General features: G+C 49.9%; 10 protein-coding genes across 10 annotated transcripts; 8 read left to right on the top strand and 2 right to left on the bottom strand.

Moving 5' to 3' along the window:
* Window positions 1-311: 311 nt before the first annotated feature.
* On the top strand, window positions 312-1,379 carry pmp47 (putative peroxisomal membrane protein Pmp47; the record flags this gene model as incomplete). Its single annotated transcript, XM_061213312.1, has 3 exons — window positions 312-406; window positions 481-1,205; window positions 1,264-1,379. 3 exons carry the CDS (start codon window positions 312-314, stop codon window positions 1,377-1,379), a joined length of 936 nt encoding a protein of 311 aa, XP_061070333.1.
* A 1,057-nt stretch (window positions 1,380-2,436) lies between these two features.
* Window positions 2,437-3,942, top strand: N7525_005207 (uncharacterized protein; the record flags this gene model as incomplete). Its single annotated transcript, XM_061213311.1, has 1 exon — window positions 2,437-3,942. The coding sequence occupies one exon, from the start codon at window positions 2,437-2,439 to the stop codon at window positions 3,940-3,942; it is 1,506 nt and encodes a 501-aa protein (XP_061070332.1).
* A 41-nt stretch (window positions 3,943-3,983) lies between these two features.
* On the top strand, window positions 3,984-5,387 carry N7525_005206 (uncharacterized protein; the record flags this gene model as incomplete). The annotated part of the gene is made up of 1 exon (XM_002565021.2): window positions 3,984-5,387. One exon carries the CDS (start codon window positions 3,984-3,986, stop codon window positions 5,385-5,387), a length of 1,404 nt encoding a protein of 467 aa, XP_002565067.2.
* A 459-nt stretch (window positions 5,388-5,846) lies between these two features.
* Window positions 5,847-6,847, top strand: N7525_005205 (WW domain-containing protein; the record flags this gene model as incomplete). Its single annotated transcript, XM_002565022.1, has 2 exons — window positions 5,847-5,932; window positions 5,983-6,847. The coding sequence occupies 2 exons, from the start codon at window positions 5,847-5,849 to the stop codon at window positions 6,845-6,847; spliced, it is 951 nt and encodes a 316-aa protein (XP_002565068.1).
* Window positions 6,848-7,153: 306 nt separating this feature from the next.
* Window positions 7,154-8,063, bottom strand: N7525_005204 (uncharacterized protein; the record flags this gene model as incomplete). The annotated part of the gene is made up of 3 exons (XM_002565023.1): window positions 7,154-7,359; window positions 7,415-7,507; window positions 7,583-8,063. The coding sequence occupies 3 exons, from the start codon at window positions 8,061-8,063 to the stop codon at window positions 7,154-7,156; spliced, it is 780 nt and encodes a 259-aa protein (XP_002565069.1).
* A 155-nt stretch (window positions 8,064-8,218) lies between these two features.
* N7525_005203 (Non-classical export protein 1) lies at window positions 8,219-8,489 on the top strand (the record flags this gene model as incomplete). The annotated part of the gene is made up of 2 exons (XM_061213310.1): window positions 8,219-8,241; window positions 8,312-8,489. 2 exons carry the CDS (start codon window positions 8,219-8,221, stop codon window positions 8,487-8,489), a joined length of 201 nt encoding a protein of 66 aa, XP_061070331.1.
* A 471-nt stretch (window positions 8,490-8,960) lies between these two features.
* Window positions 8,961-10,868, bottom strand: hsp70 (molecular chaperone Hsp70; the record flags this gene model as incomplete). The annotated part of the gene is made up of 1 exon (XM_002565025.1): window positions 8,961-10,868. The coding sequence occupies one exon, from the start codon at window positions 10,866-10,868 to the stop codon at window positions 8,961-8,963; it is 1,908 nt and encodes a 635-aa protein (XP_002565071.1).
* A 1,373-nt stretch (window positions 10,869-12,241) lies between these two features.
* N7525_005201 (OPT family oligopeptide transporter) lies at window positions 12,242-14,611 on the top strand (the record flags this gene model as incomplete). Its single annotated transcript, XM_002565026.1, has 1 exon — window positions 12,242-14,611. The coding sequence occupies one exon, from the start codon at window positions 12,242-12,244 to the stop codon at window positions 14,609-14,611; it is 2,370 nt and encodes a 789-aa protein (XP_002565072.1).
* A 434-nt stretch (window positions 14,612-15,045) lies between these two features.
* N7525_005200 (histone H2A.Z-specific chaperone CHZ1) lies at window positions 15,046-15,564 on the top strand (the record flags this gene model as incomplete). Its single annotated transcript, XM_002565027.1, has 3 exons — window positions 15,046-15,171; window positions 15,235-15,244; window positions 15,362-15,564. 3 exons carry the CDS (start codon window positions 15,046-15,048, stop codon window positions 15,562-15,564), a joined length of 339 nt encoding a protein of 112 aa, XP_002565073.1.
* Window positions 15,565-16,166: 602 nt separating this feature from the next.
* On the top strand, window positions 16,167-16,920 carry N7525_005199 (SNARE domain- containing protein; the record flags this gene model as incomplete). Its single annotated transcript, XM_061213309.1, has 4 exons — window positions 16,167-16,177; window positions 16,254-16,451; window positions 16,539-16,632; window positions 16,717-16,920. The coding sequence occupies 4 exons, from the start codon at window positions 16,167-16,169 to the stop codon at window positions 16,918-16,920; spliced, it is 507 nt and encodes a 168-aa protein (XP_061070330.1).
* Window positions 16,921-17,558: the final 638 nt, after the last annotated feature.

Genomic DNA, 17,558 nt, shown 5'->3' with positions numbered 1-17,558 from the left:
GACACATTTTAAGGTCACTTTATTAGGATGCAGGTACCGAGGACCTCCATAAACCCAACCAAATCCATCAAATAATCTTGTACAAGGTGAATCTACGCTATGGGCGTTTCGGAATGCAGTGGAGTTGCCGAGGCACACAGCACTTCGGCAAAACGTCATGAACATCCCATCCCCCCTTCAAGCCGACAAATCATCTCGATGGTCTTAATGTTTTAAACGTTCTTTACCTCCTGACATATTTCATCTTCTTCCGCCCTCTACAGGTTATACCTTACACCTGAACACAGTTCAATAATCCAGCTCTTCCCATCATGTCTCAACCAGGAGCCGAGCCAAGCAAGGCAGCATCTACTGCTGTTCAGCAGAGCGATAACATCGCGCACGCGCTGGCGGGTGCAGGAGGGGGGTTCTGTCGATGGTTTTGACGTATGCTTCCCCGCGTTTTCCCCATCGCTGCCGCTAACCCCATACCCACTCCAGATACCCTCTGATCACTTTGTCGACAAGAGCCCAAGTCGAGTCGAAGCGTGCACACTCAACCACCCTTGATGCTGTACGCCGCATTGTACAGAGAGAAGGCATCTCGGGACTATACTCCGGCTTGGAATCAGCGCTGTTTGGAATCAGCGTCACCAATTTTGTGTATTATTATTGGTATGAATTCACGCGTGCGGTCTTTGAGAAGGCCGCCATCCAGGGAGGCCGAGCCTCGAAAAAGCTTACGACGGTGGAGTCTATGATTGCGGGTGCCATTGCAGGGAGCGCCACGGTGCTGATTACCAACCCGATCTGGGTCATCAACACTCGCATGACTGCTCGCAAATCTGAGGCGGAGGAAACACTGCCTGGTGCCAAGAAACCAAAGGCATCCACCCTCAGCACCCTAATGGACCTGCTCCGGCAGGAGGGCCCCAAGGCCCTATTTGCCGGCGTCCTCCCAGCATTGGTCCTGGTGATTAACCCAATTCTGCAATACACCATTTTCGAGCAATTGAAAAACGTGGTAGAGCGCCGCCGGCGTATGACGCCGAAGGATGCGTTCTACTTGGGCGCACTGGGAAAGATTATGGCCACCAGCCTCACCTATCCATATATCACCATCAAGAGCCGAGCGCATGTAGCCAGCAAGGATGGCCCCAAGGAGAGCTTGAACGGAAGCCTGAAGAGGATAATCCAGGAAGAAGGCTGGAAGGGACTCTACAAGGGTAAGCGAATCTTGCGAAGTTACACCGGGTTGCTATTCACTGACATATCTTCAATAAGGTATTGGGCCCAAGGTCACCCAGAGCGCCATCACTGCTGCATTCCTTTTTGCGTTTAAAGATGTGCTGTATGATATGATGGTGTCTGCCCGTAGAAAGGGCCGCATCGCTAAATAGACAGGAAATGATCCCCAGTCTGCTAGACCTATGTGATAACTCCAATGGTCACATTCCTTGGAGAGACAAGGCTCGGACGCTCAATTCCACCATGCTTGTTCAAGTGCTCGGAATGAGAGAGTACGGGCTGACTTCCACTTGCCCACTATAGAGAATTGACTTTGGGTGAAAGTTCTGTTCTCCGAAGTTCTTGGGGAGCTCTTGGGAACTCTTTTAAAGCGATACCCAGGTGTTCTGCAAATATGTACATATGTAGTTTAGTTATTTGGAATTCATTCTTATACTCCTTTTAATCATAAAAAAAGGTCCCATACTTCAGACCTGACCGCCTTTACGTTGGGTTCACCGCCCATCGCCGCTCATACCCGCGTTATCGCGTTCTTAATGTTCTTGACGCGATTCTGCTCCATTTCTCCACACTTCCTGTGTCTTCTGCAAATCTGGGTTCAGTTTTCTATTCCCCTGCTCCTCTGTTACTCAATACCTCTTTGAGCATCTACACGTATTTCTGCCAGGTATGCTTCTCTCGGTCCCTTTAGGTGGGATAACTCCTAATGCCTGACAGATCCAAGCGTGCCTCCACCGTCGAATTGTCCTATCGCCTTTGTGACTCTCATACCCCTGACTTGGAAGATTCGCGCTCATTACAGATATTGTCTTTTATACCCCTCTAGAGACAATATCCTGAACGGCTGTATTGCCTAGGTCAGCTCTATTAGGGCTGCCAAGGTTATACCGGGATAATTTCTTTCCTAGCAAGACCATCCAAAGACATAGGCTTGCTTCTGTTACAGAAAGGAACAGAAACAGACTTAAAGCGGCGAGTTGGAAAGGCAATAACGGAAACCTCAGGTTCAGTGTGAACAAAGTGGGAGCTGAGGGGGCCGATGTTATGTCTTTCTCACTTTGCCATCGTCCGACACCAGACGTGAGCGAGCCCAAATCAATATCAACCAAGTTACACAGGTGAGAGAGCCCTTCTTCCTTATGCTCTTCATACCTGCCTGACCTTTCTTTTCCTTTTTGCCTAGCTCAGAACATCAGCTGTGGCACTAAAATGTCTCACGGCTTTTCCAGTATTAACGGCCGGGGTATAGTCCCTGCATTCCCTGGTCTGTCAGCCCGAAGCATTCCGGAAAACCCAGATATTCAACGTGAGACTCTGCGTTTGCTACTGCAGTATTCTAGGGTCTCTTCTCTATCAGAGAATTCATCAACTCCGGCAACCTCTAACCGTACAAGAGACGAGGTCCGAGATTCCTGGCAGACTCCACAGCCTGAAGTCCAGCCCAGTGAAGCCTCACCTCGCCAAATATCACCTCGACTCACTCGTTCATCAAGTGGCAGCCATGTCACTCGACCTTCTCCTGCCCACTCTGCCGCTCCTTCCCCTGGCAGTCCAATCCGGGTTTCCCGTCGCGCTTCTTCGCGCGCTTCCTCCCGCGCTCCTTCCCGACTTCCGTCTCCCCAATCAGTTTCTGTCTCCACTTCTTCCTCACATAGCATCTCTCCGAGCCATCGCGAGCGCCAACGGACTCTTAGGGAGAGCGTGGCAATCTCGAATGCCAGTAGGAACGATGAGGTAGTTGCTCCTAAGTCAAAACAGCACTTCTCTTACCCACCGGATGTCATGCCATCTGCATCCAGATCCCCTCATTCGCGGTCGATATCACCGACCGCCGAGCAAAGTTTCATCCGTCGTTCTAGTCGAAATAGAGTCCAGCCAACCAACTATTACGCCAATCCTTGGGTGAATGTTCCCCTGGAATTGGAAGAGCCGGACACAATTGTCAAAGCTATTCCGGACACAGTCGGGTCATCTTCTCCACAGGAGCCGCGTCGTGTCCCACCACGTCGTGCAAATGTCCAAAAGCTGCTGTACAGCCGTGAGCTTGGAGGCGGAAATCATCGCCCCATCGTCACTGATGTGGTCTCGGACCTAAGACCATGGAAATCATGGCAAGGTGCTTCGGGCGATCTGCTTGTTCTGGCTTGGTCGCCTGATGGCACTCAGTTTGCGGCAGGCGCCGCAGCTAAGTCAGACGAACATAATATGCAGTATAACAAGGCCAACAATCTTCTTTTAGGTGATCTTCAGAGCAATCGTCTAAAGGAAATCCCGGACCATTGGATTCCACGTCCAACAACGTCACCGGTTGATGACCCACGGCTTTTCATGAGCGTCAATAATATGCAGTGGATTGGTAACCGACTTTACACCGCCAGTTTTGACAAAACCGTCAAGATTTGGGACGTGGAATCAATCCGCAACGTATCCTGCACTCATACTTTGCAGCATGAGTCCCGAGTGGCAGTGATGTCAGTCTCGAAATTCAATCCAGATATATTGGCCACAGGGACAGAATCAATTTTGGTCTGGGACACACGGGATCCGGAAAACTTGACATCGACTCTCCTTCCCCTCGACCGCGATGCACGGTATAAGTCCAATTTTGAGTTCTCGTCAACGGCCCTGGCCTGGGGTCATACTCCATCGACTCTGGAATTCTTAGCTGGAGGTCTGGCCGAGCCAGGGAGGATCCAATATACAAAGGTCACCTAGGCCTGTGGCGAGCCCGTGAATCTGCATTTGAAACCATCAGGATGGCTTCTACTTCACATAATGTCTTTGACATTAAGTGGCACTCTTCACTGCCCATTTTTGCAACGGCCAGTCCTGAAGACCCTCACAATGCACGGATTAAAGGTATCGGCGTTACCACGAAATCAATTGTGAGAGTGTTTAGCCTTAATTGCGACCTCCAAAAACGCGTGCCGTCCGTGATGGAATTCTCCTGTCCGGCGTTAGATGTCAATGAGGTCAGTTTTTGTCCAATGGATTCGAACGGCACATATGTCACCGCTAGTTGCACGGATGGCAAAACCTATGTTTGGGATAGTCGCAAGGGTGATGCAATTCTTCACGAACTTCGCCATAAGGCCCCGCTTAACCCAATTGATCACCAAAGAACCCGGGAAACGGCAGACGTGGGCGTCAGGGTAGCTCTGTGGGGTTCGTCCATGGACCAGTTCTACACCGGCGCGTCCGATGGTGTTCTCAAACGGTGGGATATTCGCCGCTCACCTGAAGATGTCCTTCTTGAGGATGCCGCATCTTTTGATGAGGAGATCATGTGCGCATCCTTCACCGAAGATCAGTCTCATCTCCTTGTCGGGGGTTCTGGAGGAGGCGTGCACGTGCTATCATCGGGGCCTTGTTCGGACCCTAATATAACCACTTTCGAGTTCGAACACGCCCCAGAGCCCGAAAAGCCTAGTGATAGTGGCGTCCTTGCAGGAAACCAGCTTGTCTCCTCCGGCCAGGTTGTTAAGCACGAAACATTTGGTATGGGTCAAGGGCCCTCTTACACGGGGCCTTTTGCCTTGTGGGCTAGGGACGTCAAGCGAGACGTTTCTTCTGATCGAATTAGAGATGTTCCTTTGCTCAAGAAATACCAGAGCCAACAGTTGGATGGACCGCCACCCAGAGATCGTGCCGACCTTGATCTGAACCAGCGACGAGAAGTGGAAAGACAGATACAACTCGCTGAAATACGAAATCGAGGATTCCACAAGAGAAAGCGCCAGGAGCAGAATGATCCTTCTACGTTCCTCTACCAGGGCCCTATATCTTTGTCTTCCCTTGGCTCATCCCGGCCGGCGAAGAAGAGGAAAAAAAAGGCCGAGGAAATGGAAGTGAAGAGGGAAGAAAACCAAGACGAGAATCGAGATGAGAAAGAGGACCGCGGGGGAAAAAGAGACAACGGAGAAGGCCGGAGAGAAGACAAAGCGAAAAAGAAATCTCGGAGCAAAAAGAAGGCTCGCAAGGTGGCGCGTCAGATAATCAGCAACACAGAAGATGTTGACCTGACTCTCCTGGACTCAGACACGGAGACGTCAAACCGACATCGGTTTGACCTTGAGGAGCTCCTAGAGGCTCTTGAGGATGATAATTGGTTCCCGGCCAGTGGAGAAATTGACCCCAACATCCAAAAAGAGATAGTCTAATATGACACATTTCTTGATATTGATGTGTTTAGCATCATAGCATTGAAGCGTGGAGTTCTGATTTGGGGTTTCCTTTTTACTTGAATAGTAAATTCAGTTACAGAGCCATCAATAATGTTTGTGTACATGGGAGTAATATGACCGATAGGCTAAGATCTTGAACGTGGTAGCCTGCACTCCGTACAAATATGTCATGTTAATATATGATGTTACTATAAATGGCCTTTATATATACCATGACATCACCGCCTCGGGAGGCGCAGTTCAGGTGCCTGAGGCCACAACTCTCCGCTTACGTCCCGAGTACATATCATATCCATAGAAGAAGCATGACCTCTCATTCTCACTCTCATCCTCACTCTCATCCTCACTCTCCTCTGAACCTAAACTAATTGAATATTGCCACAATTCAAGTTTTCAGTCTTGCAACATATTCAATCTAATCGTACCTGTCACATCATGTCGTTCGCCCCGCCCTCCGGGCCTCCCCCGCCCTCGGTACCTGAGGGATGGAAAGCGCAGTATGACGATCGATACCAGACTTGGTATGTATTTATCCATCTTAACGAAGTCCAAAATACTGACAATCAGCCAGGTATTATGTGGACCTTGCAACGGGCAAATCGCAATGGGACCGCCCTGAAGCTCCCCCATCGCGCGGTGACGCCAGTCTTCCAACCGATTCTCTCCCGCCATCGTACAGCAATTCAGGGCCTGGCAACCCAGCAGCAATAGCCGGTGTGGGAGACAAGAAGCAACCCATGGGATCGAACAACCCCTATAACCCTTCAACAAACACTAGCCCAGGCAACGCCAGCCCTCACACAATCGACGAAGACGCACGACTTGCCGCCAAGCTCCAAGCTGAGGAAGACGCTCGGGCTGGCATACGAGGAACCGGAGCCGGACTGGAAGATCGTGGCGCATCATCAGACTACTACAACGATGCCTCGCGGCCGCAATCCACCGGGCCAGGCGGATATGCGGCCGGCCCAGCGTCGCATAGCCCGATGCCTGAGAACGAAAAGAAGCGCAGCAAGGGTGGATTTTTCAGCAAGCTGCTGGGCAAGAGTTCGAGCTCAAGCAGCAGGCCGTCTCGGCCACAGCAACAGTACGCCTCGTATGCCCAGCAAGGTCCTCCCCCTGGTGCATACTACGGTGGTGGAGGCTATCCTCCGCAACATAACCCCCAGTTTGGATATGGACCCCCCGGACCGGGATACGGAGGTGGTGGATATTACCCACAGCAACCGCCCCGCAGACAAGGTGGGGGTATGGGAACTGCCGGTGCTGCTGCTCTGGGTGTTGGTGGTGGTTTGCTTGGCGGTATGCTGATTGCTGATGCTATTGATGACCATCATGACAGCGGTGATTACGGCGGCGGTGATGATTATGGTGGTGGTGATGACTTCGGAGGAGGTGACTTCGGAGGAGGTGACTTCGGAGGAGGGGACTTCTGAGCTCGGTTGCGTTTCGATTTATTTGATTGTTCTGCTCTTTTTCTCCATTGGTTTGTTACTAGGATGGACTTCGGGATATGGGACAGGCCCGTGTACAGCTCGAGGGACTTATAGGCGCTCTGGTATCGGGAGGGATCTGGGGGCATTGCTTTTGTTTCGCCTAAACAGCTCTAGCCATTTATCGGCATTTGGCTCCAGCTTTATGAGCCATGAGCAGCTTCAGTTAATTTTGTATCATACAATCAGCCACGAAACAATGACAAGATACCATGTCAAGAACGGTCAATATAAGGAAGTGATGATCTTCTATCCGCGCCTCCGGGCAGGACCACTGGTATCTCGACCGGTTGAACCAGCCTGGGCCGCATTGTTGGTCGTGGGATTAGGACCACCAGTGCCCGCCATCCAGCTGGCCAGATCAAACCCGCCACCAGCCATGGCATTGGAAGTGGCGCCGGTGATGGGTGAGGAGCGAGAATGTTGCTCAAATTCGGCGCGCATCTCGGGATCCACTAGGCAACAGGGTTAGGCACAAAGATCGGTTAGGATGAAGGGGAAGAGACATACTGTTCTCCATGAGCTTGGGCATGACAAACATGAGACCCAGCGCGACAACCGCAAGTAACACCATCGGGTTCTTGACAAGACTCAATGGAGAGACTGCGATTCAATCCATCATTAACACAACTGAAGACATTTACTGCAGGTTGCATCTGCGGGAGAAGGGAAGCTTACATTGCGCGCGCTGCTCATAAAAGACCTTCCGTCCCAGGACCTTGGCCTCCACAACCACATCAATCTGCTTCTTTCCAGCAATATCCACGATGTATTTATCTGCCCCACGGTTATCCCACGAGTTCCCGCGAAAAGTCTCCCAGATACCGAGAATTGATCCATCAGCCGCAACATCGACACGGTAAGGGGCGAAGACGTAGTCGCCAGCAGAGCGGATATCGAGCAAGTAGGACTCGGGCTGAGCATCTGGACCGGAGTATGGAAGATCATGGAACACAAATGTTGCCGAGCGGGTCAGTGATGCGGACAGGATGTGATCTTTCCCACCAGAGGGGAGACTAGTGAGAGTGGCATGGCTGGTTGCGGGGAGGACATGTGGGTTTGGGAGGGGACTAGAGGCAGGAATGGTGATTGTCAAAGAGCTGGCAGATACCAGACTGCTAATCCCTAACAGGACAAGAGAGGAGAGCGAGAAATGCATGGCGGAGATGTGTTGTTGAGGAAGACATGGGGGCATGAACTGATCAGCAAGCAGTTCCGCATCACGTGATGTGTCTCTTCTCTCCAGCTCTTGGATGTACGAGCATCTTGAATCGCCAAAACCACCCGTCTTTGTTTTCCAAGACACAGAGCATCATGCCTGTCTACCTTATCTCCAGGTACAAAGAAAGACTTTCTAAAAGTTCGTTTCCGACAAGAGACACACCGTTCTAACGTCAATTTGAATAGGATCGCGGATCCCCTCTTCGCCCTGGCTATGGGTGTCTCTGCTGCCCTCACCCGCATTCGCCGTGACCAGCGCGAACAGCACCCCGACCGCGCATCAGAAATCACATACGGAAGCATCGTACAAACGAGCGGCCATCGGTTACAGCGGTGGTGGAACGGAGACTTCCAGGATGTTTAAACAGAACCTTGCGCTATATCATCGATTTGGAGTTTTGGTTTGGGAGGTTCTCGCCGAGAACTAATATTGGTTGTTGAGTCTTGTATTCCGTGTTCTATTTGTACATATCTACAAAAGTTGGTAATAGCATGGAATGATGGAATGGTCACTCTATAGGCACCGGGAGGATGCAATTTTCGTATAGTTTCAGTCCTAAGTGTGGATGGCCCGAAGGTCCGAACGAGGGCTGTTTGGATTCTCTTATGATCTACGATGTACAGAAAGAGGGGTTTTTTTTTTTTTTTTTTTTTTTTGAATTAGAAAGAATTTTGATTCACTAGGCTTTTTTTTTCCCTAGAAAAAGAGATAACCTTGTATCTATGCAATCATGCGCAAAAGGAAACCTTGATACCCCATAAGTTCGTAAAACAAGACGTGAAAGGAAACGAGTGCCAAATGGCAAATAATCAAGAATCATTCAGAGCGAAACATTTAGTCAAGCTCCTCGGGCTTCTCCTCGACCTCGTCAGCGGAGCGGGCACCCTCGGGGGCACCAGCGCCAGGGGGAGCCTGGCCGCCGTAGGCAGCGGAGATGATGGGGTTGGCAACAGCCTCAAGCTCCTTCTGCTGAGACTCGTACTCGTCCTTCTCAGCAGTCTGGTTGCTGTCGAGCCAGCCGATGACCTCGCTGATCTTGTCCTCGACCTTCTTCTTGTCATCGTCGGAGATCTGGAGCTTGCCCTCAGAAAGAGTGTTCTTGAGGGAGTAGGCGTAGGACTCAAGACCGTTCTTGGCCTGAATACGGGCAGCCTCAGCCTCATCCTCCTCCTTGTACTTCTCAGCCTCGGAAAGCATGCGCTCGATCTCCTCCTTGGAGAGACGGCCCTTGTCGTTGGTGATGGTAATCTTGTTAGACTTTCCGGTACCCTTCTCGAGAGCGGAGACGTTCATGATACCGTTGGCATCAACATCAAAGGTGACCTCAACCTGGGGAACACCACGGGGAGCGGGGGGAATGCCAGTAAGCTCGAACTTTCCGAGGAGGTTGTTGTCCTTGGTGCGAGCACGCTCACCCTCGAAGACCTGGATCAGGACACCGGGCTGGTTGTCGGAGTAGGTGGAGAAGGTCTCGGACTTCTTGGTGGGGATAGTGGTGTTGCGCTTAATCAAAGGAGTCATGACACCACCAGCGGTCTCAATACCGAGGGAAAGAGGAGCGACATCGAGAAGCAGGATCTCGTTGGTGGACTTGGAAGACTGGTCACCGGACAGGATAGCGGCCTGGACGGCGGCACCGTAGGCAACGGCCTCATCGGGGTTGATGGACTTGTTGGCGTCCTTGTTGAAGAAGTCGGAGACGAGCTTCTGGATCTTGGGGATACGGGTGGAACCACCGACAAGGACGATCTCGTGGACGGAGGACTTGTCAATCTTGGCGTCACGGAGGACACGCTCAACGGGCTCCATGGTGCCGCGGAAGAGATCCTGGCAGAGCTCTTCGAAACGGGCACGGGTGATGGAGGTGTAGAAGTCAACACCCTCGAAGAGAGAGTCGATCTCGATAGAGGTCTGGGCAGCGGAAGAGAGGGTGCGCTTGGCACGCTCGCAAGCGGTGCGGAGACGACGGAGAGCACGGGCGTTGGTGGTCAGATCCTTCTTGTGCTTGCGCTTGAACTCGTTGACGAAGTGGTTGACCAGACGGTTGTCGAAGTCCTCACCACCCAAGTGGGTGTCACCAGCAGTGGCCTTAACCTCGAAGATACCCTCCTCGATGGTCAGAAGAGAAACATCGAAAGTACCACCACCGAGATCGAAGATCAGAACGTTGCGCTCACCCTCGACCTTCTTGTCAAGACCGTATGCAATGGCAGCGGCGGTGGGCTCGTTAATGATACGGAGGACGTTGAGACCGGCAATGAGACCGGCGTCCTTGGTAGCCTGACGCTGAGAGTCGTTGAAGTAGGCAGGGACAGTAATGACAGCATTGTTGACGGTGCCACCGAGGTAAGCCTCAGCGGTCTCACGCATCTTGACGAGGATCATAGCAGAGATCTCCTCAGGGGTGAACTGCTTGGCCTCACCCTTGAACTCAACCTCGATGACGGGCTTGGTAGCCTTCTCGATGATCTTGAAAGGCCAGTGCTTCATATCGGCCTGAACCTCAGCGTCGTTAAAACGGCGACCAATGAGACGCTTGGCATCGAAGACAGTGTTGTGGGGGTTCATGGCGACTTGGTTCTTGGCGGCATCACCGATGAGACGCTCGGTGTCGGTGAAACCGACGAACGAGGGGGTGGTGCGGTTACCCTGGTCGTTGGCAATGATTTCAATGCGGTCGTCACGGAAGACACCCACACAGGAGTAGGTGGTTCCCAGATCAATACCGACGGCGGGAGCCATGGTGAATGTGTGTAATCGTTAAAAAAAAGAAAAGAAAAGGTAGAAAGAGATTCGTGAGGCAAGAGGTAGGTAGTGTACAAAGAGTCAAAGGGTATTTTGATGAGAGAAGGAAAGAAGAAGAGGAAAAGGACGAGGGCTGAGAAAAGCTCCTATATAGTGAGCGGTGTATTACTCCAGAAGCTTCTAGAGGGAGGCTTCCATAGGGATCCATGAGATTCCATGAGCTTCGATGGCCCAGCAACCACATCATTACGTCCTTCATCAAGACTTTAGTAGGTTCCAGATGAGCCTAGTGGAGTCGTCAAGTCTACAAATTACTTGATTGTCTATAAACTCCTTATCGACGATGTCAATTCCTCCTTTTTTTCACTCCGATTCATGTTCTTCTTCGACGTTCTCAGCTTTTTTTATGGCGGGGCTGTATGATGTAATAGTGGGATGACCCTTAAGGCGGTGTCAAATATGGTATTAATACAGGATGAATACTGGTCACCATGGGAGACCGTATGATTATATGTTTTGGGTTGTCTTGGGGTGAAGGTATTATTGGTAATGGTATGGTCAGTTATGTATGCGTCATAGTGAGTTCATGACCATTTGAAATCTGCTGACTAACTTCGGATGGGTGTTTTTCCGGAAATACATAGTATATTATATAATCATAGCTGCCTAAGGTTCCCATGGAACCTTCCACGGCTTTTCTTTCCACATCCATCATATCCATCACCTATCTATCTAGGTATCTACCTAGGCATGCAGGTAACATTTATAGATGGCTAAATTCTCACACTTTCTTAAAAGGTCAATTCAGACTATCTTTCAGTCTCACCGAGGTATTAACTTGAATGATCTAGCTACATGCTTATACAACATAAAGAACTTAATAAAGAACTTAAGAACCTGTGTCTCATCTAGCCATATCATGTAGAATAGTAAACATGGGAACCCTCTAATTCCCCTTCCAAGAGCCTGATGTGTATCCTACCTACGGAGTGCGGAGTACACAGTACAGAGAGAGAGTTATGGAGTAGGAACATCTGTGATCTATCCCGTTCTAAACAAATCGGAGTTACTCCGGAGAAACTACAGTTGCCTCATATTTCTTATTCTTCCTAAGCCTTAGAAAGGCTGGGCCAAGAAGCCTTGCGCCATCCGCGCTAAGCATTTCTCCTTACCCTTGTAGATGTAACATGCACAGGTGGCATTTCCTATCCAATCGGGAATTCCTTCTTTATCTCTTTAGGATTGCGAATATTTACCCCAGTCGCACATCATGAGACATTTTTAAAGTAGATTTAGTTTTGAGATAATATATTTCATGGGCTATCGTATCTCATTAGGATTCCTCTGGATTCTTCTGAATCCTCTTCGACATGTTCACTGCATTGAAGAGTAAGAGGCCCGAGGACCAATTCGAGGTCAAAATAGATCAAGGGACTATGGGCTCAGAGGGTCTAGAGTTCCCTTCTAAAAGCCCAAATGTGGCGGACACCGCAGTGGACGAAGAAAGCCTCCATTTCAAGGGGGAAACAGCCGCCATTGAACAAGAGACACACGATAACCCCGAGATTGCTGCATTGCCCTTGTCCGTGAGACAACTGATCAACCTGACCGATGACCCCAACTTACCGACGATCACCTTTCGTTACTTTGTGCTCTCGATCATCTTTGTTATCCCTGGAGCCTTTTTGTCGCAAATGAGTTACTTCCGCACAACGAAGGCACCATACTCCATCTTCTTTGTTCAAATAGCCTGTCACTATGCCGGTCACTTTATGGCCAGAGTCTTTCCGGACTGGAAGATTGGACTACCTGGCACTCGCTTTTCTTTTAGCCTGAACCCGGCCCCATGGAGCATCAAGGAGCATGTCTTGGTCACACTGACTGCAGCTTCTGGAGCTACGTACAATCTGGGATATGCTCCTATCGTCCTAGCAGAGCTTTGGTACGGTACACGAGTCAATCCGGCGGTTGCAATCTTCTTCATGCTTTCGATCGTATGGATTGGCTACTCCTTTGCTGCTCTTGCCCGTCAGATCCTTTTGCCTGACCCGGAGTACATCTGGCCCCAGGCTTTGATGCAGACAACATTGTTCGAGACTTTCCGCAAAACAGACACCTCGTCGGCTCTCGCTCGGCGCCAGATGAAGGTGTTCTTCTTTGCGCTTCTAGGGATGACCATGTGGCAATTCCTTCCAGAGTATGTTTTCCCGTTCGCCTCATCTTTGGCCTTCCTATGTTGGGTAGCACCTCGCAATCCGGTGGCCAACTTCATTGGCTCAGGCATTGGTGGAATGGGCTTCCTCAATCTCTCGTTGGACTGGTCAAACGTGAATTGGAATGGATCCTCTATCATGACGACCCCATACTGGACTCAGGTCATCTTGTTCTTGGCCTTTGCTTTCAATTGTTGGGTCCTACTTCCTGCAGCAAAGTGGGGGAATCTAGGTTCTTTCAAGCATGGACTCATGTCAAATAGCCTTTTCCTGGGAAATGGTACAACCTACCCGACCCTCGATGTACTCACCCCGGACTATCATCTGAACATGACCGCTTATGAGGAGTATGGGCCGATGTATATGGGGTTGCAAAATGTATGGGCGACATTTTTCGACTACGCCAAACTTCCAGCAGCGGTCACTTGGATCTTGACATTTGGATACGCACAGGTTTCCGGGAATGCCCGAAGGATCTGGTCGTCTCGCAAGGCAGAGAAATCCACGAAGAGTGAAAGCATTCATCACCAGTATCACGACCGTCTCAACGTTATCCAGAGACAGTACAAAGAGATTCCATGGTGGTGGTATGCTATTCTATTCTCCGTAGCCTTTATCATTCTGATTGTATTCCTTGCACTCGGACATCTCTTCATCCCGATCTGGACGTTGTTTGTGGCACTTGCGAGTGCTGCCATCCTGGTCATCCCTTTTGCTTGGCTTTACGCCATTTCCAACTACCAGCTTGAGACGGGCTCTTTCAACGAACTCATGTACGGCTACATGGTCCATACAAAAGCCGGAGAGGCCCACCAACACCCCTGTGGCCCTTCTGTCTATGGGTCTATTGCGGGTGACGCCTGGTATCGTGCGCAGTATATGCTCCAGGACCAAAAGATCGGTCACTACATGCACATTCCGCCCCGCACGGTTTTCTTCTCTCAAGTTTTCGGCACTTGTATGGGTGTTCCAATCAACTATGCTGTCATTCGTTGGATCATGGACACCAAAGGAGATTATTTGACTGGTAAAAAAATGGACCCATTAAATCAATGGACAGGGCAGTCCTTGCGGACTTCAAACACAATGGGAGTTCAGTACGCTGTGCTTGGTCCAAAGAGGCTTTTTGCTGAGACAGAAATGGCCGTGCTTCCCTGGTCATTCCTTATAGGGGCAGCCATTCCTCCCATTCTCTTCTGTTTCCACCGATTCTTCCCTCAGCTTCGAATTGACCTGTGGAATGTCAGTATCTTCTTTGGGGGACTGGCGATGTTCTATGGTAACATCAGTACTGGTTACACATCTGCCATTATTGGTGGGTATGTTGTAATGTATTGGGCTTATCGTCGCCATTTCGAGGTTTGGAAGCGGTACAATTACTTACTTGCTGCTGCGTTTGATGCTGGATTTAATCTCAACATGTTGCTGGTCTTCTTCTTTTTCGGAGCAGGCAAGCAAATTTCGATGCCAAAATGGTGGGGCAATGATGCAACGTCTGTGGAAAGATGTTTTGCTCTTGAAAGCTGATTTACTTTCATGATTCAGTAAAGGAATAGCTGATATTATGCGTTATAATATGAAATTTATGAAAGTTGCCTCTTCACACTTCACAAATGCAGACAAAGGTAGCGTACTAGTATGTTGTAATATTGCTGATGCCTGGGGTTATCACTTGCCTATAGAACCAAGTTAGATAGCTTTTATATATTTGCTTACTTTACTTCTTTCAATTCATTTTCAGTTCGTTTCCGGTTGGCACTTGTACTTGGTGCCTCAGGGCAAGATCTGTCACGGGGTTTGATCACCCGCGATAGCCAATCAGACGGTGAGATCGCCCTTGCAGGTTGTTTTGGTTCGAGGGGGAGGACCTTACTTTGCAGACCGTCTTTTAAATTTCCCTTGCCCCCTTTCCACCAACCATCCTTCCTACAATTCTCCATCCACTCTAACTAAACCTCATCATGGCTGACCAGACGACTATTTCCAACCCCAACGAGGAAGCCTTCGCCAAGGGCAAGGGCAAGGCTGACCCCACGCAAGATATGAGCATGGATGAGGAGAGCGAGTCTGAGAGCGAGAACGAGATCGTGAGTCTACAGTTTCCACGCCCAACCAATTCCTTTTATGCTGACTTCCTCGCGCGTTACTAGGCTGACAATGGTGTGTACCCCCCTCCCCCCCCCCCCCCCCAACGATCACCCAAGCAACCATGTCTGAATGGCCACATGCTTCAGAATGACCGTCGATTGACTTCATACTGACCCTTTCTGTTCCTAGATGAGGATGAAGACACACAAGACAACCTCAACGACCCCATCGACCAGAGCAACATCATCCAGGGTGGCCGACGCACACGCGGCAAGGTCATTGACTACTCCAAGATCTCCACCGATGAGATGGAGGATGACGAGGAGGATGACGAGGAATACCAGAGCCGTGAGGACAACGAGACCAACGATGATGATCAGATGCGCGACTAAGCTCGATGAATACAAAACTTCCGGGTGGCATGGAATTGCTTTGAACGATAGGCGCCACGGATCGGTCTCCACGATGTTTTTCTTTCGCGTGTGTCCATAACATGTCTCACGATTGTGTGATGGCAATGAATCAATGAATATCTCTTCGGTTCTCTGTTCCTAAACCCGTTAATATACACCTAGTCCATTATGGATTGGCCGATGCCTATGGGTTCAGCCTATGATGATGTAATTTGTAGAGCTAATGGATATCCACAGCTTGGAATGGGCAACGCATCATTGCCCATTGTATTCCACCATAATCAATCCTACCTGACCTAATCGAGAATAAACAGAATCCCACATGAACCACAACTGCTGTGTATCCCGCATGTCGATTCTAGAACTTGGTCTATCACGTGCTGTTCTGCTGTTCGGCGAATAACAACGCTATGGCCACCTTGATGTTTTTAGCTCCGCAAGCATCGAGGACTTGAACAGTGATCGCCTTGGATTTTGACCTTTTACCAAATGCCCCATTGCTGCTGAACAACTTATCCACCTGCAGTTTATGTTCCTCCTCTCCCTCCCGTCGCGAACTCTAGCTACATTCCACGACCGCCATGGCTTCACGGTATAGTTCCACCATCAATATCTCGGTTCATTATAAGGTCGCCTTCAGCTAGCTAATGCAGCAGTAATCGAAATAGATTTCCGCGTCAACGTGATCCCCGCGCCTCTTCGTCTCTCTTCGATCAATACGGTGGCGACTCTCGCCAAGCTAGCAGATCGCCTGCCCAACAACCTGGTGGATACGGGTATGGGGGCTACTCCAGTCCAGCACCTAATGGTTACGCGAGTAGCGGTGCAGCTGGAGCGGGATATCAAAGTGCATCGCCTGACAAAAAGTGCGTTGAGTGGCTCATGATCTTTTGAGGTCTTCCGTCGTTCTTCCGAGGAAGGATGTGTAGTTGCTAACCAAGTCTTTGTTATAGGGGGCACTACTCCGATGCAGTTCTCTCATCTCTCGAGTCACAGAATGACGCTGAAGTTGAGGGTATCAGTGCCAAGGTCAAAATGTTGAAGAATGTAAGAAGCCTGCACCCCAAATCTCCAGACCCAGCAAAAGCAGGTGGTCGTTTAATGGCAACCGCTGACAGGAAAACCATCTAGATCACACTCGCAATTGGCGATGAAATCCGAGACACCTCCCACATCACCGACCTCAACGATTCATTCGACAACACCCGAGTCCGACTCCGCGGGAATATGAACCGCATGCTTCGCATGGCCGACAGCACCGGCATCGGCTGGCGAGTTTGGCTCGGCTTCTTTTTCGCCGTCTTCCTCCTGTTCTTCTATGTATGGGTATTTTGAACGTATACCCTTGCTGTCTCTCGAAGACGTGCACTTGCGTTCTATACTATGTCGTCCACGCCCGCCTTTTTCGTCTTTATCATCTTTAATCTCTCGTCTTACTTCACGCAAAACCCAGCGACTTTCTCTTTTGCTTTTTCTCGTATGGATCGAACCACGCGCATGACTTATCAGTATCTTCAGCATGGGGATCTTGGCTTTGGTGCTATGAGGTGTTCTGGGAGTATGGATTCTTTGAGCCATGTATATGAAAACCTCTTCCATTGGCTCAGATGTCGGCCACGTACCGCTTTCTGGGTTGGCACGTTGGAGATCTTCCTGGCATCCATCTCCGGAGATAATCCAGGAAGGATGTCCGATGTGATCCGGTGATGGTTAGGTTATTTCTGGGTTGGTATTGGAAGATGTTTTAAGAAAACTGTACATAGTGCATTTAAACAACATACAGGGACTATCCTGACAAAAGAAACCATTTATAGGTCAAGCTTTGATTCCCCTGGCTGTGTTTACCTCAAAACGTGTTTGAAGTCATGTTCATTGAATCTTCTTATAAGGAGGTATCGTAAGCTGCTATCAAAACTCCGAGGCAGACCCCCTAGGTCTATCTTTTTAACCTGACACGAAAACGCCGTAGATGA

This window comes from Penicillium rubens (genome assembly GCF_028828025.1).
Source record: "Penicillium rubens strain IBT 27055 chromosome Unknown utg000002l_segment0_segment0, whole genome shotgun sequence".
Taxonomy (NCBI): Eukaryota; Fungi; Ascomycota; class Eurotiomycetes; order Eurotiales; family Aspergillaceae; genus Penicillium; species Penicillium rubens.
This window is presented reverse-complemented; position numbering and strand designations above follow the sequence as displayed.